This window comes from Polypterus senegalus, chromosome 1 (assembly GCF_016835505.1).
Source record: "Polypterus senegalus isolate Bchr_013 chromosome 1, ASM1683550v1, whole genome shotgun sequence".
Classification (NCBI taxonomy): Eukaryota; Metazoa; Chordata; class Cladistia; order Polypteriformes; family Polypteridae; genus Polypterus; species Polypterus senegalus.
In genome coordinates this window covers 5,109,177-5,131,898 of record NC_053154.1, presented here as the reverse complement: position 1 = coordinate 5,131,898, position 22,722 = coordinate 5,109,177, and the positions used below count along the sequence as shown (strand labels likewise).

At 43.2% G+C, this 22,722-nt stretch overlaps 1 protein-coding gene across 1 annotated transcript in view; it reads right to left on the bottom strand.

Moving 5' to 3' along the window:
- si:ch211-102l7.3 (inactive serine protease PAMR1) overlaps window positions 1–22,722 on the bottom strand; it is a 114,720-nt gene that overhangs the window by 13,428 nt on the left and 78,570 nt on the right. Inside the window, exons 6-10 of the mRNA XM_039743966.1 lie at window positions 19,666–19,836; window positions 14,002–14,193; window positions 13,130–13,321; window positions 8,990–9,056; window positions 3,114–3,364 (exon numbers count right to left, since the gene is read on the bottom strand). Of these exons, the coding sequence (XP_039599900.1) occupies window positions 3,114–3,364; window positions 8,990–9,056; window positions 13,130–13,321; window positions 14,002–14,193; window positions 19,666–19,836 (873 nt within the window). The remainder of the gene's footprint in view (window positions 1–3,113; window positions 3,365–8,989; window positions 9,057–13,129; window positions 13,322–14,001; window positions 14,194–19,665; window positions 19,837–22,722) is intronic.

Here is a 22,722-nt window from a genome sequence, read left to right as displayed (position 1 = left end):
ACGCACTCTCCAGACCGAGACTTGGCTTCCCTGGAGACCAGGACGCCCACGTCAGGGAATTCACCGCCCAACCCTCCCGCAACGCGGCCAGCTGTCCAACTTCTGGTCACTCCAGCTCCTTGATTGCTCCGCTGGAGCGGCCGCTTCCTTCTGTCCCACCGAGTGTCGGCCAAACACCCTTCTTGGGGCTCACCTTCCAGCTGCCTGCCTGCCTGCCTGCCAGCGAGCCTTCACTCACTCGCCCCGGTTCTCTCCACACCGCTTCCTCACTCCGCAACCTCTGCCTTTCTTTTCTTTTACTCTCCCTTTTAGCCGCCTCTCACTTCTATTTATGAGGAGAATGTGGCAGCTGTAGCAATTAGGAGTTCCTGGGAACAATTACGGATGCAGACGGTTTCTCACCTGTGCACTTAGGTGAGAAACGCCCACACCACGAATACCCCTGGAACTGCTTCAGCCACTCAACCACCATGCCCCCTCGCTACGCTGCAAGCGTGGCGATTATTTATTTAAAACTGGCCTTTTGATGGGAGCTTTGGACTCGCTATATCACACAGGGTACGAGGGTATTCGTGGGTAACACATGCAGATAGCGGGGAGTGGGTGTCTGACATAAGAATAAGAAAGTCTGTCACGTCACAGAACAGAATATTTCTTTTCATATTATTCATTGTGGACCCGACCCAGACACAGACAGGCAGACATGTTGCTAATCACCACCACACGTTTATTATTTACATTATTTACAATAATTAAGTGCCACACAAACCCCAATACAGTCCTGGCCACACAATGCCTTCTCTTCGGGCCGCCTCCACACTCTCTGCTCCTGCCTCGTCCTGCTTCCACCCGACTCCAGCCCCAAATGAAGGGAGACGGCCCCTTTTATGTCATCCCAGACGAGCTCCAGGTGCGTCCCGGCATTCCTCCCTGGACACGCCCCAGTGTGGCAGAAACGCCGGCTGTTCTCCCGGAAGCTCTCCGGGTGTCCCTCTTCTTCTTCCCCCCAGCACTTCCTGTCCAGGGTCCCCAAGGCATTGGGGCGCCCCCTGGTGGTGACCACGGGTTCCTACAGGGTTGGGCTTCCAAGCCCTCTACCCGTGGCCTCCAAAGCAACCAGGATGGCGGCCCCCACGTGATCCCAGTTGGGGGCACGCCCACTTCCAGTCCCTGAAGGCCGGGTCGTCGCCCCTGGCATCCTTGACATCATATTTTTGGATATTAATTATTTTTACAAAAACAATTTCATATGTAGAACCACAACCATCTAAATATCTCCAAACAATTAACATTTCACCAGCAACCGAGTTTAAAATGAAACCGCAGCATCCGACTGCAACAAATTGTGCAAGAACTTATTAGTTTGGCCGTATATTCGGCATGCAGAAGGAAGTTTCTGTTCCATGCACCAACTATAAGGTAACTTTTGTTTTAGAGAAAATACATTTTTATTATGAATTTTGTTTAATAACAACATGCATTTAATCTGACTTTACACTGGTGTCAGGGACAAATGTGCTTTTTAGTAATATTAAAAGGCAAGTTTACAGGGGGATATTACAGCCATGGGGGACTTTCATTATCCGAATATTAACTGGGATAACCTTGCAGATGGAGGAGCACAAGAGTTTTTAGAAGTAATCAGCGACTGTTTTTTAACACAGCATGTTAAAGCACCAACACGGGGTGACACCTGTCTGGATTTAGTATTCTGTAAAAATCAGGATAGAACTGAGGGTGTAGAGGTGATTGGACCACTAGGGTCACGTGACCAGAATGTAATACAATTCTCAGTATTTTGGAAGAGTGCTGATGCAAAGACTAAAATTGTTAAGTTGAACTTTGGTAGGGCTAATTTTGAGCAGATGCAACAGTCTAAGGAGGATAGACTGGGATAAGACAGTCGAGGAGCAGTGGAACAGGTTTAAAAATGTAATGCAGGACAGGGACAGACCTAAAATTGGAATTAATAGGAAATGTAAACCTTCACTGTTGGTTAATAAAGAGTTAAAAAAATAAGCTGCAAAGGAAAAATCAGACGAATATGACATAAGAGACTAATTACTGCACAGTGAATCGTAGAGCGTATGAGAACATGAGAGCGACCATTAAGAAGGATATCAGGGAGGCTAAAAGACAGCTGGTGAGGAACAGCAGATAAGGAGAAAGACGACCCTCAGAGATTCTTTCAGAATTTTAGTAGTAAATGAACAGTTAAGGAGGAGGTGAAGTGCATCAGGAATAGTAAAGGGGAAATAAAAGATACAGACAGTGAAATAGCGGACGCTCTAAACTCAAATGTTACTGAGGTCTTCACAAGTGAGCAAGTGGATAACCTCAGAGCAGTAACAGGGACTACTAAGGAGGTACTGAGGGATTGTAAAGAGTGAAGAGCTGCTCAGATTAAATAGGCTGAACTCAAACAAATCACCAGGCCCAGATAATATTGACCCTCGAGTTCTTAAGGAGGCCAGCAAGTGCAGATATAAACCCTTGACGCATATTTTTAGGAATATGTCACTGCACACTGGGACTAGAGAATGGCAAATATTATCCTGTTATATAAAAAGGGTGACCAGGCAGATCCAAAAAAATAAGCTTAATGTGCATCACAGGAAAATTAATTGTAAGAATTATTAAGGATTAAGATTGAGCAACACCTGGCCTGTCCAGAAGTTATTAGGAACAGTCGGCGTGGGGTCAGACGAGGAGGTCGTGTTTTACTGACATGCTGGAATTCTGTGAGGAGGCAACAAATGGATATGACCAGAGTGGAGCAGATGAGATTATTGATCAGGACTTTCTGAAAGCATCTGATGAGGTGCCACATGAGAAGGTGGGCATCAGACTAAAAGAAGTGGCAGCTAAGAGTGTGGAGTGTAGAATTGGCTCAGACACAGGAAGCAGAGGGTGATGGTGTGAGGACCTGTCTCAGAATTGGCTGACGTTAAGAGTGGTGCCCGATACCTCAGGACACCTTCACAGGAGTCCATGCATATTTTGGCATTACAAGTGGGGTCGTTACACAATATTAGGCAGATGGTTTTAATGTTGTGGCCTATCGGTGTTAGCTAGGACTGCAGTGTCAAGCTCATGATCTAGCAAGCACTTACCTGGAAGGCAGGTGGCATGACGACCACTCCATCTGCCAGTCTTCAGACACTTGCGCCGGGTGCTGCCAGTCTGATGGTAGAAGGGCGACGCACATTCATATTCCAGCTGTGTGTAGAGGGGATGAAAGCCAGGAGGTAATTCTTCTACCACTGGTGGGCCTTTGGTTGGCGACACCTCGTTCTGCAGTTTAATCGAAGTAGAAGAGGAAGAAGAAGAGTAGAAGGAGTAGAACTTGTGCACCGGGGTCGTCCTGGAAAAGGAATTGGAGCATTTTTGTTTTTACCATATCAGGATGTCATACATTTTACTTTACTTCTAAATTGTGCTTTCCATTCAGTTTGGTGCAATGGCAAAAATTATAAAAAAAAAGGCAGATTTATGTCATTGGCATCACATCGGTCATTTTATCTACATTCAGTTCAATAACTGTGGAACCTGTAAAAGCAAGATGCTGCATGCATTTGGTAGAAGAAAACTTCCAGTTCTGCACAAATCCATTCATCCACTTAATCCACAGTAAGCCAAAGCCAACTTCAGCAGCACTGGACACAAGCAGGAATCATCAGCCCAGGATGGGAGGCCAGTCCTTAGCTGGGCACATTTAAACATCACTCGTTTTGTGCCAATGCAAATTCTTTAATCTCACCAGCATTACGTTCACGTCTCTGGTATGTGGAATAGAAAATGCATGGAAAAGATGTCAGGTGATGCACCTTCAGCCTGAGTTTGGCCAAGCTGAACAGAAGTGAAGTGCATGCTGGGAGAGTTGGGATGTAAAGTTGTATTTCAGAGTGTTCTGCATAGTCGGATACCTTCAGAAAGTCTTTGGATCCCATCACGTTTTACACATTTTGCTATTTTATAGCCTTGTGCTAAGATTTTTGTCTTTAAAAAACTACCAAAAATTCCTAAAATCCTGTTTGTACGGCCCATCTCTCTATTGTCATAACCCTGCTAGTCTGAATAATGGCTTATGTATGTGTGTTACCACAGCTATGCTGATGACACACAACTGTATTTACCAACAGCGCCTGATGACCCCGACTCCCTTGATTCACTGACCCCAATATCTTACTTGTGTTTCTGAGTGGATGAGAAGTCGTTTTCTCCAACTAAATAAGGAGGAATCGCAAAAATGGATTTAATGAGGCTATTAGAAATCAACTTGATCAATTAGGCTTAAAATTCAAGACAAAGGTAAAGAATTTAGGCGTAACTATTGACTCTGACCTGAATTTTAAATCACATATTAATCAGATTCCTATGACAGCATTTTGTCACTTAAGAAACATAACATTTATTTATATAACACATTTTAATACAAATGATGGAGCTCAAAGTGCTTTACATAATGAAAAAAAAAAGACAAAATAAATAAGAATTAAAATAAGGGAACACTAATTAACATAGAATAGGGTCCAATGGCCAGAATGGACACACACATACATACATACATATATATATATATATATATACTGTGGCATGCGGCTTGGGGTGGTACCCAGCCGGGACACCCAAGAGAACCGGAGGAGGGCTTGCGCCTCCTCCAGATCACGAGGGGGTGACCGCAATGGTTGCGTTGGGGACCACGGGTGCGGGGCTTGGAAGCTCAACCCTGTAGGTGCCCGTGGTCACTGCCAGGGGGTGCCCCTGTGCCTGGAGAGCTCTGGACCTCAGCACTTCCGCCACACCCGGAAGTGCTGGGGGGAAGAAGAATTGGGACGGCCAGAGTGCTTCCGAGTGCACAGCCGGCACTTCCGCCACAGAGGGGAGTGTCGGCGGAGGAGTGTCAGGAAGCAGCAGGAGCCCATCCGGGCTTGTATATAAGGGGCGGAGTCGGACGAGGAGCAGACAAAGTCTTGCTGGAGAGGAGTGGAGCGGCCTGAAGAAGGCAGGCACTGGAAAGAGAGGCCTGGACTTTGGGGAATTGGTGCTGGAGCACTGGGTTGTGCACCTGAACTTGTAAATATTAGGACTGATTAAAATGTGTCTGTCTGTGTCCGGGGCTCGTACCACAATACATATATATACACGCACACACACACACACATATATATATATATATATATATATTTATATATTTATATCAAAAGTTAGATCTCTTATAATTCTGCAAGATGCTGAGACATGAGTTCACACTTTTGTTTTTAGTCGACTAGATTACTGTAATGCACTCCTCTCAGGACCACCCAAAAAGACATAAATCAGTTACAATGAGTGCAGAATGGAGCTGACAGAAACTTACCTAGGAAAAGAAAATCCAAGCCCATCACACCAGCCTGAGCGTCACTACACTGGTTACCAGTGCCATTTAGAATTGACTTTAAAATCCTGCTGATGGTTTACAAAGCCTTCAATAATCTGCTCCATCTTATATCTCAGAATGTCTCCCACCTTACACTCCAAATCGTAACCTTAGACCTTCAAATGAGGGTCTGATTAGAATTCAAAAGAGCTAAACTTAAAAGAAGTGGTGAGGCGGGTGGCCTTCTGCTGTTAGGCGCCTAAAATCTGGAATAGCTGACTGATAGAAATTCACCAGGTTAATACAGTGGAGCACTTTAAAACACTGCTGAAAACTCATTACTGTAATATGGCCTTCTCAGAACTTCATTTTAGTGTAACCTTGATATTCTGTATTTGCATTGACTTATCATTTTGTGTCATGGCTCCTCAATCCCAACTAATCTCTACTTTCTCTGCTGTTCTTTTTTTGGTGGCACCACCACTACCTGATCAGGGCACCGTGCAGTCCCTACATAGATGGCCTGAAGGCCAGAGGTCCACATGACCTTCATCATCTAATACTTCCACATGGAGCCTGAAAGCCATGAGGACTAATTGAGATCATTGATGTTAGGGGGGCTGGGTGGTCTCGTGGCCTTGGAACGCCTTTGGATTTTGTTTTTTTTTCCTCCAGGTGTTGTTTTTTCTGTCCCCCCTGGCCATCGAAACTTACTTTTATTCCATGCTAATTAGTATTGCCTAATTTTTAATTCTTATTTATTTTGTCCTTTTTCTCTATCTTCATCAGGTAAAGCACTTTGAGCTCCATCATTTGTATTAAAATGTGCTCTAGAATTGTGCTGTGTTGTCGTTGTTGCTACTCTACTCTCTAACTCTCGCAGTCCACTGCCTTAGAGCCGTATTCCTGAAAGGCCGCTACACCTCCCTGCCTTCATAACCTGTCTGGGCAGAATAGCGGCCTTTGACTCCGCACATAATATCCCACCGTCTAGTCGTGCTCTTATGCTACTTTCACAAGTCATGCTGCTGTAGGTTTAGTTACAGGTCAGTTTTGCTTTTTTTCTTGTAGGTTTTATATACCCACCCATCCAGTATCCAACCCGCTATATCCTAACTACAGGGTCACGGGGGTCTGCTGGAGCCAATCCCAGCCAACACAGGGCACAAGGCGGGAAACAAACCCCGGGCAGAGCGCCAGCCCATCGCAGGAAACACACACACACCAAGCACATACTAGGGACAATTTAGAAATGCCAATGTATCAAACCTGCATGTCTTTGGACTGTGGGAGGAAACCCATGAAGACACGGGGTGAACATGCAAACTCCACACCAGGTCTCCTCACTGCAAGGCAGCAGCGCTATAGATAATAATAATAATAATAATAATAATAATAATAATAATATTAATATTTTATTATTATTATTTTATAAAGAAAACAGAAAATTTTTCAGTTCAGCATAGGAGCAACTACAGATACGAGATAACAATAGATGCACATTGCGTGCCGTAAAGTACAAGCAAGCAAAATGAGTTTTTGTCCTTCTCCTCCATTGGAGGTTTCTTACCTCACTAAGCTCACTTGAGGACATCTGCATTACGGTGTGACAGGTGGACCACCCCAGCGAAACTCCCCCCCTGCCACTGTCCCTGGATTGTACAACACTCGAGGGAGAGTTCAGGCGCATGATGCTAGAATTAAGAGCCCACCATTGGTCAACAGATGGTAAAAATCATATGCATTGCTTGTGGCACCAAAAACCATTTTGGAACCAAATCACTGAAAGGTGCAGTTTTGGTGTAAGGCCCTGTCACACACATGCGATTAGGAGGAAGATGAGTGGACCAAGTGGAGGTAATTACCTGCCATGCCAAGGAGTGGCGGTGAGCACTAAACCTACTACTGTTGTCCCTGCAGGCCAAATGCAGGAAAATCTTCCTGGTTTAACAGTTACGGCACCCAGAGGCACAGCACTTCCTGTTCTGGTGTCCAGAGGCATGTCACTTCCAGTTTCCGGCATGCAGAATAACATCACTCCTTGTTCTGGCCCGCAGAATGACGTCACTTCTGGTCCCGCCGTCCAGAATGATGTCACTTCCAGTTCCTTGATGTCATTTCAAGGCTTGCCCTTTAAAGCCGCCATGTTTGCAACATTTCGGCAGCTCAGCTTTGGAAATCAGAAAGAGTGCATACTTACTTATTTTCATTACCCTTTTCCAGCCAGGAGCAATTTAAGGGTGGCTGGTCCAGACCTTCTTTGTGTGTTGAGACTGATTCTTTAACAGCCCTTATAATTGACAACAGAAAATGATGCAAACTGCGAGACTGAAAGCGATAGATTGGGTTCTGTAGGATCAATCTGTTGTTATACAGTAACATTGTGGCTTTCCATCATATTATCATTATATAATATTTTTTTAATAAATATTTGGTTATCACATTGTAGGGGAGGCTAGGGTTATAGGGTTATAGTGCTGAAACTCTGGGGAGGGCAGGCTAAAAAAAGGTTAAGGGCACAAGGGGTAGTCCTTGTGAAGTCCTCTATTGGTGGTAAACTGAGAAGGTTTGATCGTAAAGAGTAGCCTTCCATAATGGTCAAGGGGGTGAAACGTGGAGAAGAGTGCAGCACGCACAGGGAGATAGGTGAGAGGTTGCCAGTAACAGTTACATAATTGATTTTGACATTTCTTCCAATCTCCCATTTAGAAAAAAACCTAAGAGGTTAGTTGGCACCTTCTGTGTTAGGTACCTGTCACAGGTAATCTAACAAAAAAATGGCATTTTTAGGGTGTATTTAGTTACTGGCTGGCGATGATGGGGAGTGGCTTAAAGCGCAAACACGATTAAACTGCAGAATGAGGTGTCGCCAACCAAAGGCCCACCAAGAATTGTCAATAAATATTCTTGCAATTCTACTTCAGTATACCATATTACTGCGGTGGGCTGGCGCCCTGCCCGCGGTTTGTTTCCTGCCTTGTGCCCTGTGTTGGCTGGGATTGGCTCTGGCAGACCCCCGTGACCCTGTAGTTAGGATATAGCAGGTTAGATAATGGATGGATGAAATTTGACACAAAGATCTAAAAACACTGAAGCAGCACTCTTTTTGAAAACCAACACTTTTGGCCACGACTGTATAAAACCCGGAGGGACTCCGACACTTCCTTGCAGTTCATTGTTTAATAAATGCGCTCTGAAGTCGGTGAGTTAATTGCCTTTTTGCTGTGCTTGCCCCTTTGGTGTATTTTGGATTTTTTGACCTTCATGCTCGGTGTTTGGGACGGCTTAGCTATCAGCTAAACAAATGGGCTGGATGGACTGAATGGCCTCCTCTCATTTGTCAGATTTCTTATTTACTTGACTGGAATACTGCGAACAAGTGAAACAAGCTACAACAATGAAATGCCATCGGAAGAGATCATCGATGGACGGTAATGGGAATTCACACACTCAGAGATATAAGAGTTTCAACTGCAAGCCTACCAACAATACACATCAACAAAGGAAACACATGCACATCATTCAGTAATTTGGACGTGTTAAACGGGGACCCAAATTCTGTTTAAGCCCTCTAGACATGCAGGTCACCCTATAATTTTAAAGACACACTTTATAAAGAAAAAGGCAAACCTCGATGTAACGTGTGGAGGCAAAACCTTCTGCCTCACCATATCTGAGACTTTGGGTTCTCGACAACCTGGGGAGGAAAAAGAAATTAATTGTCAGGGAGCATCTGATGCCAAACACCTTCATCACAACCCCTCTGCAAGCTCTTGATGTATTTCAGAGACCCCCTTAACAGAACTCAGTTGTTACATTTTTATTCAAGGTTATTTTACACGTCACCGTGTTGCTTTTTGGCAAACGGCTGTCCACCGGTGGTCTTCATCCAACCTGATGGAGCTTGAGAGGATCTGCTTAGAAGAATGGCAGAAACATCCCAAAATCCAGGGGCTTCATGCATAACGCCGTGCGTAGAACTCACACTAAAACATGGTGTAAGTGCAAAAGCGTGAATGTGCTTATGCACAGAAAAATCCACATGCATAAATCTGTGCGTTCGCCAACTTCCATGTCATCCTGGTCAGCATGAAAATTAACGCACGTGCACGCGCCTGCTGTCCCGCCCCGACTCCTCCCAGAATTACACTACTTTGAATATGCAAATCAATATAAATAGCCCTTAAGCTCAGCGTTCTGTGAAAAGACAATGGCAAAACCACAGGGGAAAATAGAATAATTTCAGCAAATACCAAGTGGAGGCAAAGAAAAACTTACTATTTGTTGGTTTAAACAGTGGTATCAATAACAAAAGGAAGTTGATCGAGTGACATAGCGTGTCGGAGAAACTCGAAAGCTCACGAAAAGAGCACGAAATGTCAACTTCAATCTCGACATTTCCACTTTAATCACGTAGTTTATTTTGTCATTATAGTAGAACATTATAAACTTCATTTTAAAATCATTTAATTTACTAGTTTCTTCAATCCCATCATAACTAAAGTAGCACGTTAAATGCTTTGTATTTTATGTGATCTTCTATGTGCTCTATGTGTGTGAATCACTATGTGCTTCTTAAACGGGCTTTCTCTTCCTCCGACAGGACACAGAATCCATGACATTTGTGATATTACAGCTCTCTGAATAACTAAAATACTGAGATGTATACTTGATATCATTTTCATGATGATAGGAGTTATTAAACATGGGAACATGGTGTTGCAGTGATTGTTCATGTCTCATGTAAGATGCTTGCTGTGCCGTGCTGACCTTCGATGAAATAATTTATTGTAGCAGTCCTGTCTCTTTCAAACGTACTAACCTCCAATTCCTGTCCTTACTTTTCTTTCTCCAAATACCCAATCGCCACACAATCAGCTCTGTAATGGACGTTAAGCCATCTGTAAACTTACAACGCCGATTTTCCAAAACTTTTAAGGAACATCGAAATATCTTCGTAGTACGTGTTTAATTATTCCATCCATCTATCCTTCCAGTGTCGCGCCAGCACAAACAAGAATACAGCGAGAGGGCAGGAACAATACGTGAGCGGCTCGCTAGCACTGCAGCACCGTGTAGTTAAAGTTTTATCTGTATAATATAATCAACATATTGTGCTGCATTTCATCTTAAAAATGATATTGTCATCATATGTAAATACGCGCTTTATAAAGTGGCGCAGGTTGTGTAATATTATAACTGTAGTGCAAGTTTACAGTGAGGTGATGGTACTAATAAGTATAAACAGCTCTACAAAGAGCAGTTAATGGACTAATTGAGTGCATTTAGAGTTCTTGGGATGAAAGAATCATCCTTGGGATGTTTCTGAACACGAGGTCCGTACAGGAAAGGTTTGAAGTGTTTGTCGTATGGGAGCAGTTCAAATAGACAGCGTGGCTGAGGCAGAGTGTGCTTGATGCTGTATTGTGATAATTCTCTATCTGATCAGCTACTGTAGAGCTGTGATTCCTACTAAAATACAGTGATATAAATACTCCGAGTGGTGCAGTGAGAGTAATATGGAAAAAGATGATCCACTGTGGCAACTCCTAAAAGGAGCAGCTGAAAGAAGAAGAGGAAGGTGCAGTGAGAGTAACAACGCTAAAGTATTTATTGTATTTAGAATAGTTTGGCCATTCTGTGGACCGTTATATTGTTACAGGTTAATTACAATCCGATGCATTAAACTAATAAACAATATGCGGTTAATGTCAGTGTATTTATAAATAATAATAATAATAATAATAACAATCCATTTTATTTATATAGCGCCTTTCCCATGCTCAAGGCACTTAAAGCCGCGTCAGGGATGTGGATCTAAAAAAGAAAAGATAAACACACAGGAACAGTAGCACTGCTTTGATGCAGGGTGCCTCCAGTCTGCAAAACCGAGCGGAGAACTTGCGTAAGACACGGTATGAGCTACGGTAGAAGGGTGCGTGGCTTTACGCCAAGTGTAGGTTTTATACATCGCCTTTTGAACGTGGAAACGTTCTTACGCAACATTTCTGTGCGTACGCACCGTTTATACATGAGGCCCCAGGTGTGCAAAGCTTTGGAACGGCGGCCAAAGGGGCTTCGAGGGTCTGAGTATTTGTGTCAATGTATTTCAGTGGTTGATTTTTAATAAATTTGTAAAACAATTTCGAAAATCCTGTGACATTCTAGTGCCACGTTGCACGGAGTGAGGCAGAACAAATATTATTATTATTATTAACTGAGGTGGTCACAGTGGGTTGTGAGTGGGTTTACTGCACCGACAATCGTGCTTGATCCCCCCAGCAGAGCCGTAGCGTGGGTGGTGTGATCTGTGAACCCGCACCAGGCACCGATCCTCGAAAGGGGGACAACATCAGTATCATTTATAGATATTTCCCTTTATTTTTATGAATTTGTAAACAACTTGCGCATTGAAATGTGTTTATATTGTGTTTTACAATCACATCCGAATTATTGGAAATAAAAGTGCAGTTCTAAGCAGACTAACAAGGCGGAGTGGTGGCCCTGAGGATAGGGATCTGCACTGGCAATTGGAAGGTTGCCGGTTCGAATCCCGTAAATGCCAATAGGGACTCATCTCTGTTGGGCCCTTAACCTGCAATTGCTAAGCGCTTTGCGTAGTGAGAAAAGCGCTATGTAAATGTAAAGAATTATTATTAACAATGATAACGATGCACTGCTAGAAAACCGCCACACGCGCCACTGAGATGTAAACGCACAACTGAGCGCTGCACGCCTTTACTGTCGGATGGCCGATGTACAAGCAGTCATGACGCTCTCATTGTGATCCTCTATCTACTCGCATCTCCAGACGCGCTCGGTGCGTTACTTCCGGTGCAGTATATTAGTTTATATGGTTTTGTAGAGTTGGATAAAAAAAAAAAAAAAAGGAAATATGATCAAATGTTTTTATTTATTCTAATAATGAATGTTGAACTGACATTTAATAATACAGAAAATCTAATTATTTTTTTATTTTGGAACTATCGTACTTATTCCTAGTCAATTCATGACAGAAAACGGATCCTAAAAAGAAGTCGGAAGCACAAAATCTGAAAGGAAAAAAAAGTTCTGAAAGACAACGGGAGTCCTCAAATACTTTAATACAATGGACTTCAACCAGAAGTAAAAATGTAAGTGAAGAAAACAATGAAAATGATGTAAATATTCCTAATGTGAGTGGATACAATACATTTGTTCGATTGAAGAAGGCCGCTTATCTTTCCTTTTCGGTTCGCTACGGCTCTGCCCCCTAAAACCCCCCACCCCATCCCTACACCAAACCATCGCTCTGAGGAATGATTGTGCTCGATTCGCCAACACCAGCGCTCCCAAGTCAGTCATTTGTGAAAAAGTGGATGGCAACAAGAGATAAGAGCTAAGAGCTAAGAGCTTACGAGCCAGGAGGACAGACTGAAGAACGGGAACTTATGCAGGATAAGAGAGCGGAGATTGGGTGGTGACACGATTGAAATGTTAAAAATTATGAAAGGAACAAGTCCAGTAGGTCCAGGTTTTTAAAATACAGTAAAATTCTTCATCACAAACGTGGGATTGGAGTTGGAATCTCCTTCAGGGCATATGTCTGTGCATTAAGAGCTATAGACACGTGGATTACGTTATACCGAGTAGTGTGGCAGGACTTTAAGGACCTTCAGTTCTCACCTCGATGTTATTTTGGATAACCTCAGTGAGTGCGTTGGGCTAAATGGCCCGATATCCTGAAGTTCTGCTGTTAATGACACCTGATGGCCGGCCAGGGCTCTTTACCTTTGACACACACCGGGGTTTTTCCACTCCAGGTGCCATCCTGCCGGCAGGTGCGCTGGGGATTTCCACTCAGAGCAAATGTGTTGTTGCAGAAGAACTGAGCCGCGATGATGGCATCACCAGGACCCCTTGAAAGTATGTAGTAGCCATTCACAGGTGCTTCAGGCTCCTTACAATGCTTCTTTTCAGGTACTGTGCAGAAAAACAGAGGGCATTAGGGTCTTGTTCATCAGTCACTCCTCATCATCACTCGCTGCACTCTGCTCAATTATGCAAACAAGCATTGAGAGGAAGAAGTGATGGCACACACAACTGACTAGGAGTGAAAAGTCTCTAAGTGTCCATGAGTGGTCCAGCCAAAGCCCAAACGTAACCCTCAGGGAACATCTGTGGAGATACCTGAAGACGGCCGCTTACAGACGCTTCCCACTTAATCAAACAGAGCTTGGAAAGATCTGTCAGGAAGAATGGGATCAACTGCCCAGATCCATGTGTGCCAAACTTGTAGAGACTCGCCCATGAGGACCCAAAAGAGGAACTACTGCCACTTATACAACAGAATTAGGGGTCTGAATATGTCTATGAAGGGGAGATGAGATTTGGAATTTTAAAAAAAGTGCAAACTATTTTATTTATGGTTTACTTAGTATATCTTGATGGGCACAATTGACAGTTGTATCCATTTAAATTAAGTGTGTGTGAAAGTGAAGGGTCTGAGTGCCTTCTGAATCCACTGTAACACCCCTACTTGCCCCCTGTATTAACTTCTACAGTTGTTTAAATGCCATGCTGGATTTTGCTTTCTCTGTTTGCCCCTGTAGTCCTCTAGCCTGTGCACTGCAATGTCATCACAGCTAAAATGAAAGACTCACGTTTAACACACTCTGGGATTTGCCCGCTCCAGGTTCCATCAGGCTGGCACATCAGCTCAAATTCACCGTTCAGTTTATATGAACTGTTACAGAAGAACTGCACAATGATTGGAGTGTCATCTGCACCGAGGACAAGCAGGTGATATCCATTCAGGAGAGGCCCGGGGTCAAGGCACCTTTTCTTGTCTGGCACTGAGAAAACAAAAACAACAGCATGAGGTGAATGGGGACACCAAATGAGTCACGACAGGGCCTTGAGTTTAATACCAAATATGAATACCCAATTTGTCTGAAAATCAAAAGTCCACCTTATGAAGAGGATTTAGGAGTCGCAGTGGACACGACACTATCACCTGCCAGACAGTGTTTAGAAGCCAGTAAGAAGGTTAACAGCATGTCAGGTTATATAGCGCCTTGACGTTTGGAGTACAAGTCACAGGAGGTTCTGCTAAAGCTTTATAACACACTGGTGAGGCCTCATCTGGAGTCCTGGGTGCAGTTTGGGTCTCCAGTCTACAAAAAGGACATAACAGCACAAGAGAATTTCCAGAGAAGAGCGACTAAGCCGAGTATAGGAGAGTGGGGTCTCGGTGATGGTGAAAGGCTAAAGGGGTTGACTATGGAGAATAAGAGACAACTTGATAGAAACATTTCAAATTATAGAGGGAACTGGAAAGGTGGACCCCAGTTGTTATTTTCAAATGAACACAAAGGCACAGATGGAAGCATATTAGCTGTAAATTACACATAAATGGGGGGAATGCGTTACTTTTGGACATCACTTACACTTCACAGCTAAAAGTTATGCGGACCCTCCTCCAAATGAATTCGGTCTTTCCCACAGGAGTATAAAATTTAACACAAAGCCCTGCAAATTCGAAAGACAAACAATGGCAGTAGAATGGGGGGTACTGAAGAGCTCAGTGACGTATTTGAAGGTACCACTGGCATAGATGACCAGCACTCACCCACTGGGAGGTCTGAAAATCGAGAGTCCACCTTATGAGAAGGATTTAGGAGTCGTAGTGGACTCTAAGCTATCGACTGGCAGACAGTGTTTAGAAGCCATTAAGTAGGCTAACAGCATGTCAGGTTATATAGCGCCTTGACGTTTGGAGTACAAGTCACAGGAGGTTCTGCTAAAGCTTTATAACACACTGGTGAGGCCTCATCTGGAGTCCTGGGTGCAGTTTGGGTCTCCAGTCTACAAAAAGGACATAACAGCACAAGAGAATTTCCAGAGAAGAGCGACTAAGCCGAGTATAGGAGAGTGGGGTCTCGGTGATGGTGAAAGGCTAAAGGGGTTGACTATGGAGAATAAGAGACAACTTGATAGAAACATTTCAAATTATAGAGGGAACTGGAAAGGTGGACCCCAGTTGTTATTTTCAAATGAACACAAAGGCACAGATGGAAGCATATTAGCTGTAAATTACACATAAATGGGGGGAATGCGTTACTTTTGGACATCACTTACACTTCACAGCTAAAAGTTATGCGGACCCTCCTCCAAATGAATTCGGTCTTTCCCACAGGAGTATAAAATTTAACACAAAGCCCTGCAAATTCGAAAGACAAACAATGGCAGTAGAATGGGGGGTACTGAAGAGCTCAGTGACGTATTTGAAGGTACCACTGGCATAGATGACCAGCACTCACCCACTGGGAGGTCTGAAAATCGAGAGTCCACCTTATGAGAAGGATTTAGGAGTCGTAGTGGACTCTAAGCTATCGACTGGCAGACAGTGTTTAGAAGCCATTAAGTAGGCTAACAGCATGTCAGGTTATATAGCGCCTTGACGTTTGGAGTACAAGTCACAGGAGGTTCTGCTCAAGCTTTATAACACACTGGTGAGGCCTCATCTGGAGTCCTGGGTGCAGTTTGGGTCTCCAGGCTACAAAAAGGACATAGCAGCACTAGAGAAGGTCCAGAGAAGAGTGACTAGGCTGATTCTGGGTTACAGGGGTTGAATTTTAATGTCAGTAAATGTAAAGAATTACACATAGGAAGTAAAAACGTGAGGTCTGAATACACAATGGGTGGCCAGAAAATTGAGAGTCCACCTTATGAGAAGGATTTAGGAGTCAGAGTGGACTCTAAGCTATCAATTTCCAGACAGTGTTTAGAAGCCATTAAGAAGGCTAACCGACTGTCAGGTTATATAGCGCCTTGATGTGTGGAGTACAAGTCACAGGAGGTTCTGCTCAGCTTTATAACACACTGGTGAGGCCTCATCTGGAGTCCTGAGTGCAGTTTTGGGTCCCCATAAAGACATAGCAGCACTAGAAAAGGTCCAGATGAGAGCAACTGGGCTGATTCAGGGGCTACAGGGAATGAGTTAGGAGGAAAGATTAAATGAGCTGAGCCTTAAGGAGATGAAGAGGAGACCTGACTGAAGTGTTTAAAATTTGGAAGGAAATTCCGAATGACTTTAGTTGGTGACTTTAAAAAGAGCTTATCAAAAACATAGGACTCTGCCCATGTTCATTGTGGCCACCAGGGGGCTCTCCAGCTCCTCAAACACCAGACATAAATGGGCTCTGGACACAAAGGTGGTAAATAAAAGTTTATTTGGGAAACTCTTTCCCAGGAAGCGTTTCCCAAAGCACCAACCGACTTACAGTCACAAAGCACAAACGGCACAATATAAATGAAAAGTATTCAGTCAGTCAGTCAGTCTGTCATTCTCCAACCCGCTATATCTTAACACAGGGTCATGGGGGTCTGCTGGAACCAATCCCAGCCAACACAGGGTGTAAGGCAGGAACAAACCCCGGGCAGGGCGCCTTAAAAAGTATTGGGATTAATAAAGTATCTATCTATCTATCTATCTATCTATCTATCTATCTATCTATCTATCTATCTATCTATCTATCTATCTATCTCTAGGTGGTAGTGGCTACCTGCTCAGACGCTGATGCCTTCCACCTTTTGCTGGACCCCTACTGTGCCAAGAAGAGGCGCTATAATGCAGCACATGATATGGCGCTGTCAATTGTGGGGCACAACCAGATACTCTTGGGTGCCAGTGGTGGGGTGTGGACGCGTCAGGTGGGAGGCTGCTCTACCAGCCAATGAAGTTCTGCAGTGTCCTGATTGCATATGCATGAAGTTGATTAACATGATCCATATATGGGCGGTGTTCGAGGCACATTCACTAATGCATATTTACAAGGTGATTGTGATTTACAAAACGGTAAAATGTGTAGAAATGGATGTCTGTCAGGTTTTATAAATGTGATTTTCCTTTGGCGTGGCCATATTTTCATACTGAAATCCATTTAAGGTTAAATAAATGAGGCCCTAGGGGAGGAGGGAAGAACTATACTTAGTGAAGCAGTTCAAATATGTTAAGATCTCGTTCGTGAGTAATGGAAGAAAGGGACGTGAACTCAAAAAGGAGATCGGCGCAGCAGATGTGCCACAGGCATTGCACCAGTCTGTGATGGTAAAGTGGAAGCCGAATCTCAAGAGAAAACTCTTGGTCTACTGGTCGATTTAGGTACATCCGTGTCCTCATCTAAGGTCATGAACTGTGGGGAATGACTGAAAGAGCGAGATCGTAAGTACAAGCAACTGAAATGAGGTTTCTTTGTCGGGTGGCTGGGCTGACACTCCTTGATAGGGTGAGAAGCTCTGCAATTCAGGAGAGCATCAGAGTAGAGTCACCACTTCTCTGGATCGCAAAGAGACAGTTGAGGTGGTTTGGCCCGAGGTCTGTCCCACTGGGCAGAGACCCTGCAGCAGACCTAGGACACGATGGAGAGCTGGTATCTCTCAACTGGCTTGGGAACACCTCAGGAAGAGTTGGATTCCGTGGCTGGGGACAGGAAAGTCTGTGGTGACATGCCGGAGCTGCTGTTTCCATGATCTTCACCCGGGAAAGTGGCTTCTCAAGATGAGAGATGAGATGAGAGGAGTTTTTCCTTCTGACACAGTGGTGCCAGGACAAAAATTGCTCATTTGTAAAAACTAAGGTGCTGGTCATCAATGTGACAAAACAGACCACACTTACTTACTAAAGTTAGAAAAAGTGACATTCTAACATCCTGTGAGCAAACTTTACTTCCTTGAGATGGTCAATTAAACAGACTCGGGCTCCTAATATGGCAGCTATAAGGTGCTGTGCCATTTCCTTCAAGCCGCTTCGATAAACTGAATGTTCAGCTTTCATATGTGCACACAGCCCAGGGTTCAGAGGACACTGCAGGGCCAATGAAATGACTAAGCTGGAAGGAGACTGGCGGCTCTTGGCACACAGAACATTTGACAGACTACAAAATGCAATAAAAATGACATGAAGCATATGAGGGAAAATTTAAAAAATGGAAGTTAAAGATTGTAATAATCAATTCAATTACTGAAGAAAGTCTGTTCATTATTGTGCACAATATCTGCTGCGGCTGTGCCCACTGGCCCTTAATGCAGAAACGACACTGCTAATGTGGAATTAAAACAAACATTTATAATGGATGTTTAGTATATATTGTAAGACCTTTATGTTTTGAGTAATATGTTGAAGTTCTTTTCTTCATACTGCATTTATGCTAATTGTTGAACTAATTAGGTCCCTAAGTAGAGGTGATCTTTCTAAGAATAAATTTAATTTAATTTAGTTGATGTAATTCTCTTCAAGCAAAATTCAAAAAGTAATACCAAGACCTACCACAAGGGGGTGGAAAAGCATTGGTAATGAAAAACAGCAGCAGCTCTTAAAAGGGACACAAGCAACAGGGGGGCTTTAAGTCTTGTTAAGATGAAACAGTCCATGGGTACTGGAACAGCGGGAACTGAGTGGGCACAGCGCACCATCTGAACAAAATGCTCTGTTGTACTTTATGAAAAAAGTAACCCAATTTTGAATTTCCTGACTTATTTATATGTTACCTTTTCAACATATTCAGCATTTCTAACAGTTCACTTGTACATCTAAGGTGTTAAACACAATAACTTTGACATGTATAAGAGCTATTAAAATGAGAATTAAAAATGATTATGAGCTACAAGATAGGAATTATAAATACCAAAATCTTGTTTAATTATACTTATAACTTAGTGTTTCAGTATAATAATAAAGATATAATGATAGAAAAAGGTATGAGAGAATGCCATAGATATTATATTATATTTCTGTTTATTCAATTAGCAAATGATTTTATACAAAATGACTTACAAAAGGGGTCAATATAACAAAGTACAGTAAATGTAACCATATGATCTATCCATTAATTATATAGTGCCTTACATGTCTCTGTCTGTAACATAATGCCTTTCCTATCTGTACATTTTATAGTGTCTTTCATCTATCTATCTATCTATCTATCTATCTATCTATCTTTCTATCTATCTATCTATCTATCTATCTATCTATCTATCTATCTATCTATCTATCTATCTATCTATCTATCTATCTATCTATCTATCTATCTATCTATCTATCTATCTATCTATTATATAGCGCCTTTCATATCTATCTATCTATCTATCTATCTAATCCTGCCAACTACGCTATCTACAGTATCTATTATATAGTGCCTCTCCTATTTAACTGTCTTTAACTGTTTTTTTCCCCACAGTGCACCTTTGGTTCGCTACCATCCCTGCCTTACTGCCCTGTCCGGCCTGCCATTGTACTTTCATTTATTTTAAAAGCTGCTCCTTACCACACCGTGGTGTCTCTGAGCTCCACGTCCCATCCAGCTGGCAGGTGGCCTTGCGGTTTCCTTCGAGGTGAAAGCCAGCTTCACAGTGGAAAGTCACCTGTGCGCCAAAGCGGAAGTCATCGCCGGTCGTCATTCCATGAGGTGGCGCTGCGGGGCTCCTGCACATCACCACTGACAGTTCAGATATTTGAGAAAATCCAGTCTGTTAGAAGAAGAGCTTTCTACTAAAAACACGTTACAGCAGCAACATTAATGTCTGAAACTTTACAAGTGAAGAGAACACCAGAGCCGAGTGCAAAGTTAAGGGGGGTGTCAATCAAGGTGGGACAGGAAGGCTGAGTCACAGAAAGCAATTGAAAGAAGACAGAAGAAGTCCAAGGTGAAGCGGCCCGAGTGCAGCGTTAATGTGGAGGGGCAGGCTGGCCGTAGGAGGAGCAGGCACAAGGTATAGGGGGCCACCTGTGACAAAAGCACGCTTGTGTGACGCTTTGGTCCACACCACTGATAAATGTTGATTTGGTTATTTCATTTTTGAGGACCCCAGAAACACACCCATCCTTGACCTGACAAACACACACACAGACACACACACACGGGGGGACACATGATGCAGTGGCATAATGAACTGATAATAAAGAATATCCTTCATTAAACAAATAAAGAGGGTTGAAACAATTAAGAAACAATGAGTCAACAATATACACCAAAAAATCCCACCTTGATGCTTATTTAACTAACAAAAATACAAATGAGACCCAGCATGACACTGAGCACAAAAACGATTAACGATAAACACTCACGACAACACAGTCCAGTACAACAAGTGCATGATGGTGATGATGGTGAGTGGGATGAGACAAATGAATGAAAGGTGAAGTTTTGTCCTACCAGGTTCCAGTGGTTGGGTGAAGATTTGAAGTGATTTGGATGAAAACACGTCTAATGAACAAGCAGGCACGAGACAGGAAAAAATAACTAATCCAAATGAAGGTGACGCTTTCAAAATACCCAGAAACGCACAACTGGGATTTCTTTCTGACGTCTCTTAGCTCCTTCTTAACCCTCATTCTACCGACTGGGGTCTTTGGGGACCCCAGAGGTTGTGGAGACTGAGACAGACCGACACCAGGATGTCCAAAACACACTTGTTTATTTATATTTTCCACTGCAACCACAATGCCTTCTCTCAGCAACTCTCTTTCCTTTCTTCTTCTTCTTTCTTTCTTTCTTTCTTTCTTTCTCTCTCTCTCGACCTCCTTCCTCCTCCTCACAAGCTTCGTCTCCTTCCTCCCAACTCTGGCTCTCTGTCTGGAAGGAGGCGGCCCCTTTTATCCTGACCCGGATGAGCCCCAGGTGCTCCCCTTGATGTCACTTCCTGGTGTGGCAGAAGTGTCAGGAAAGCACCTGGAAGCACTCCGGATCTTCTTGGAATTATTTCCGGGAGCACTTCCTGGTGTGGCGGAAGTGCTGCCATCCAGGATTCTCCAACTGTCCGAGTGCCCCCTGGCGGTGGCCACGTCCTCTCACGGGCATCCCAGCTCCGTCTTTGTGGCCCCCAAATAGACCCGGGCGGCTGCCCTCTCATGGCCGAGGAGAAGTATTGTCCTAGTTGGGGACTGTCCAGGCGTCCCGGCCGGGCAGTGTCCCCGTACATCTGCGACAAGGTATATATTTTGTCATATCTCAGAGGTGCTTTTTTATCATTGCGATTTTTTTATGACTTTGTCAAGCAGTTGGCTCCTAATAATGTCACATCATTGTTTTCTGTTTCTGCTTTGATGATTGCTTTTGAAAAATACAAAAGGTCAGAAGTGCCCAAAAGCATCCAATCCCGCCTATGCAATTTTAAGAAATTGAACTGTTTGTTCAGTCACTGTTTCTGATTGGTGCTAAGTCAGAGTGTCACACATTAATGATCAAGGGGTGTAGGGACAGGAGACACTTCTGCTCTTCTGTTGTCAACTTGAGATACTGCTGCTCCTAAGGTAAGATAAGTTCCAAGTCTGTTCCTCCCTTAGCTGAAGCTTACTAGAAAATGGACTGACATATGCGGGGTCAGGCTTAGTGTAGGGGATATTTACCTGAAGGCATGCATGGGTACACTGCTCTATTCATTCTTTTTATTTTTAAAGGGACATGCACTCATTCCATAAAATGTTGTGCCAACTATTCATAATCCCATAGACCTTGTCCTCTCTATGGCTACACTCCAGCTTTTAATCTTTCTTACAAATTCCACTCATTTTTACTTAATTTTCTTGATTTGAGTTCCAATATACTGCCTCCTACTGGTCAAGCTCGAAAATTATTCCAAAATTGTAATTTATTAGAAAATCCACATCTATTAATTTTAGCCTTACTTAGGACACTACAGTTAGGTTCTTAGAATATTCAACATTGTTCTACGAAGTATTATTAGTTACAACTACACAATTTTAACATGGCATATTTTTTTCTAAAAACGGGCTCTTTACTACTACACCAGATACTAACAAAAAACACAATACCAACAAATCCCTTAACCTTAGGGACCCAGTCTGGTGGGGTTAAGGTAAGAATAAAGGGAAGGGCAAGACTATCTAGACAACTCAAACACTAGACCACATACAGTGGTGCTTGAAAGTTTGTGAAGCCTTTAGAATTTTCTATATTTCTACATAAATCTGACCTAAAACATCATCAGATTGTCACTCAAGTCCTAAAAGTAGATAAAGAGAAACCAGTTAAACAAATGAGACAAAAATATTATACTTGGTCATTTATTTATTAAGAAAATCGAATATTACATACCTGTGAGTGGCAAAAGTATGTGACCCTTTGCTTTCAGTATCTGCTGTGACCCCCCAATAACTCAACTAAACGTTTCTGGTAACTTCTGATCATTCCTGCACACCGGCTTGTAGGAATCTGAGTCCATTCCTCTGTACAGAACAGCTTCAACTCTGGGATGTTGGTGGGTTTCCTCACATGAACTGCTCACTTCAGGTCCTTCCACAACATTTTGACTGGATTAAGGTCAGGACTTTGACTTGGCCATTCCAGAACATTCACTTTATT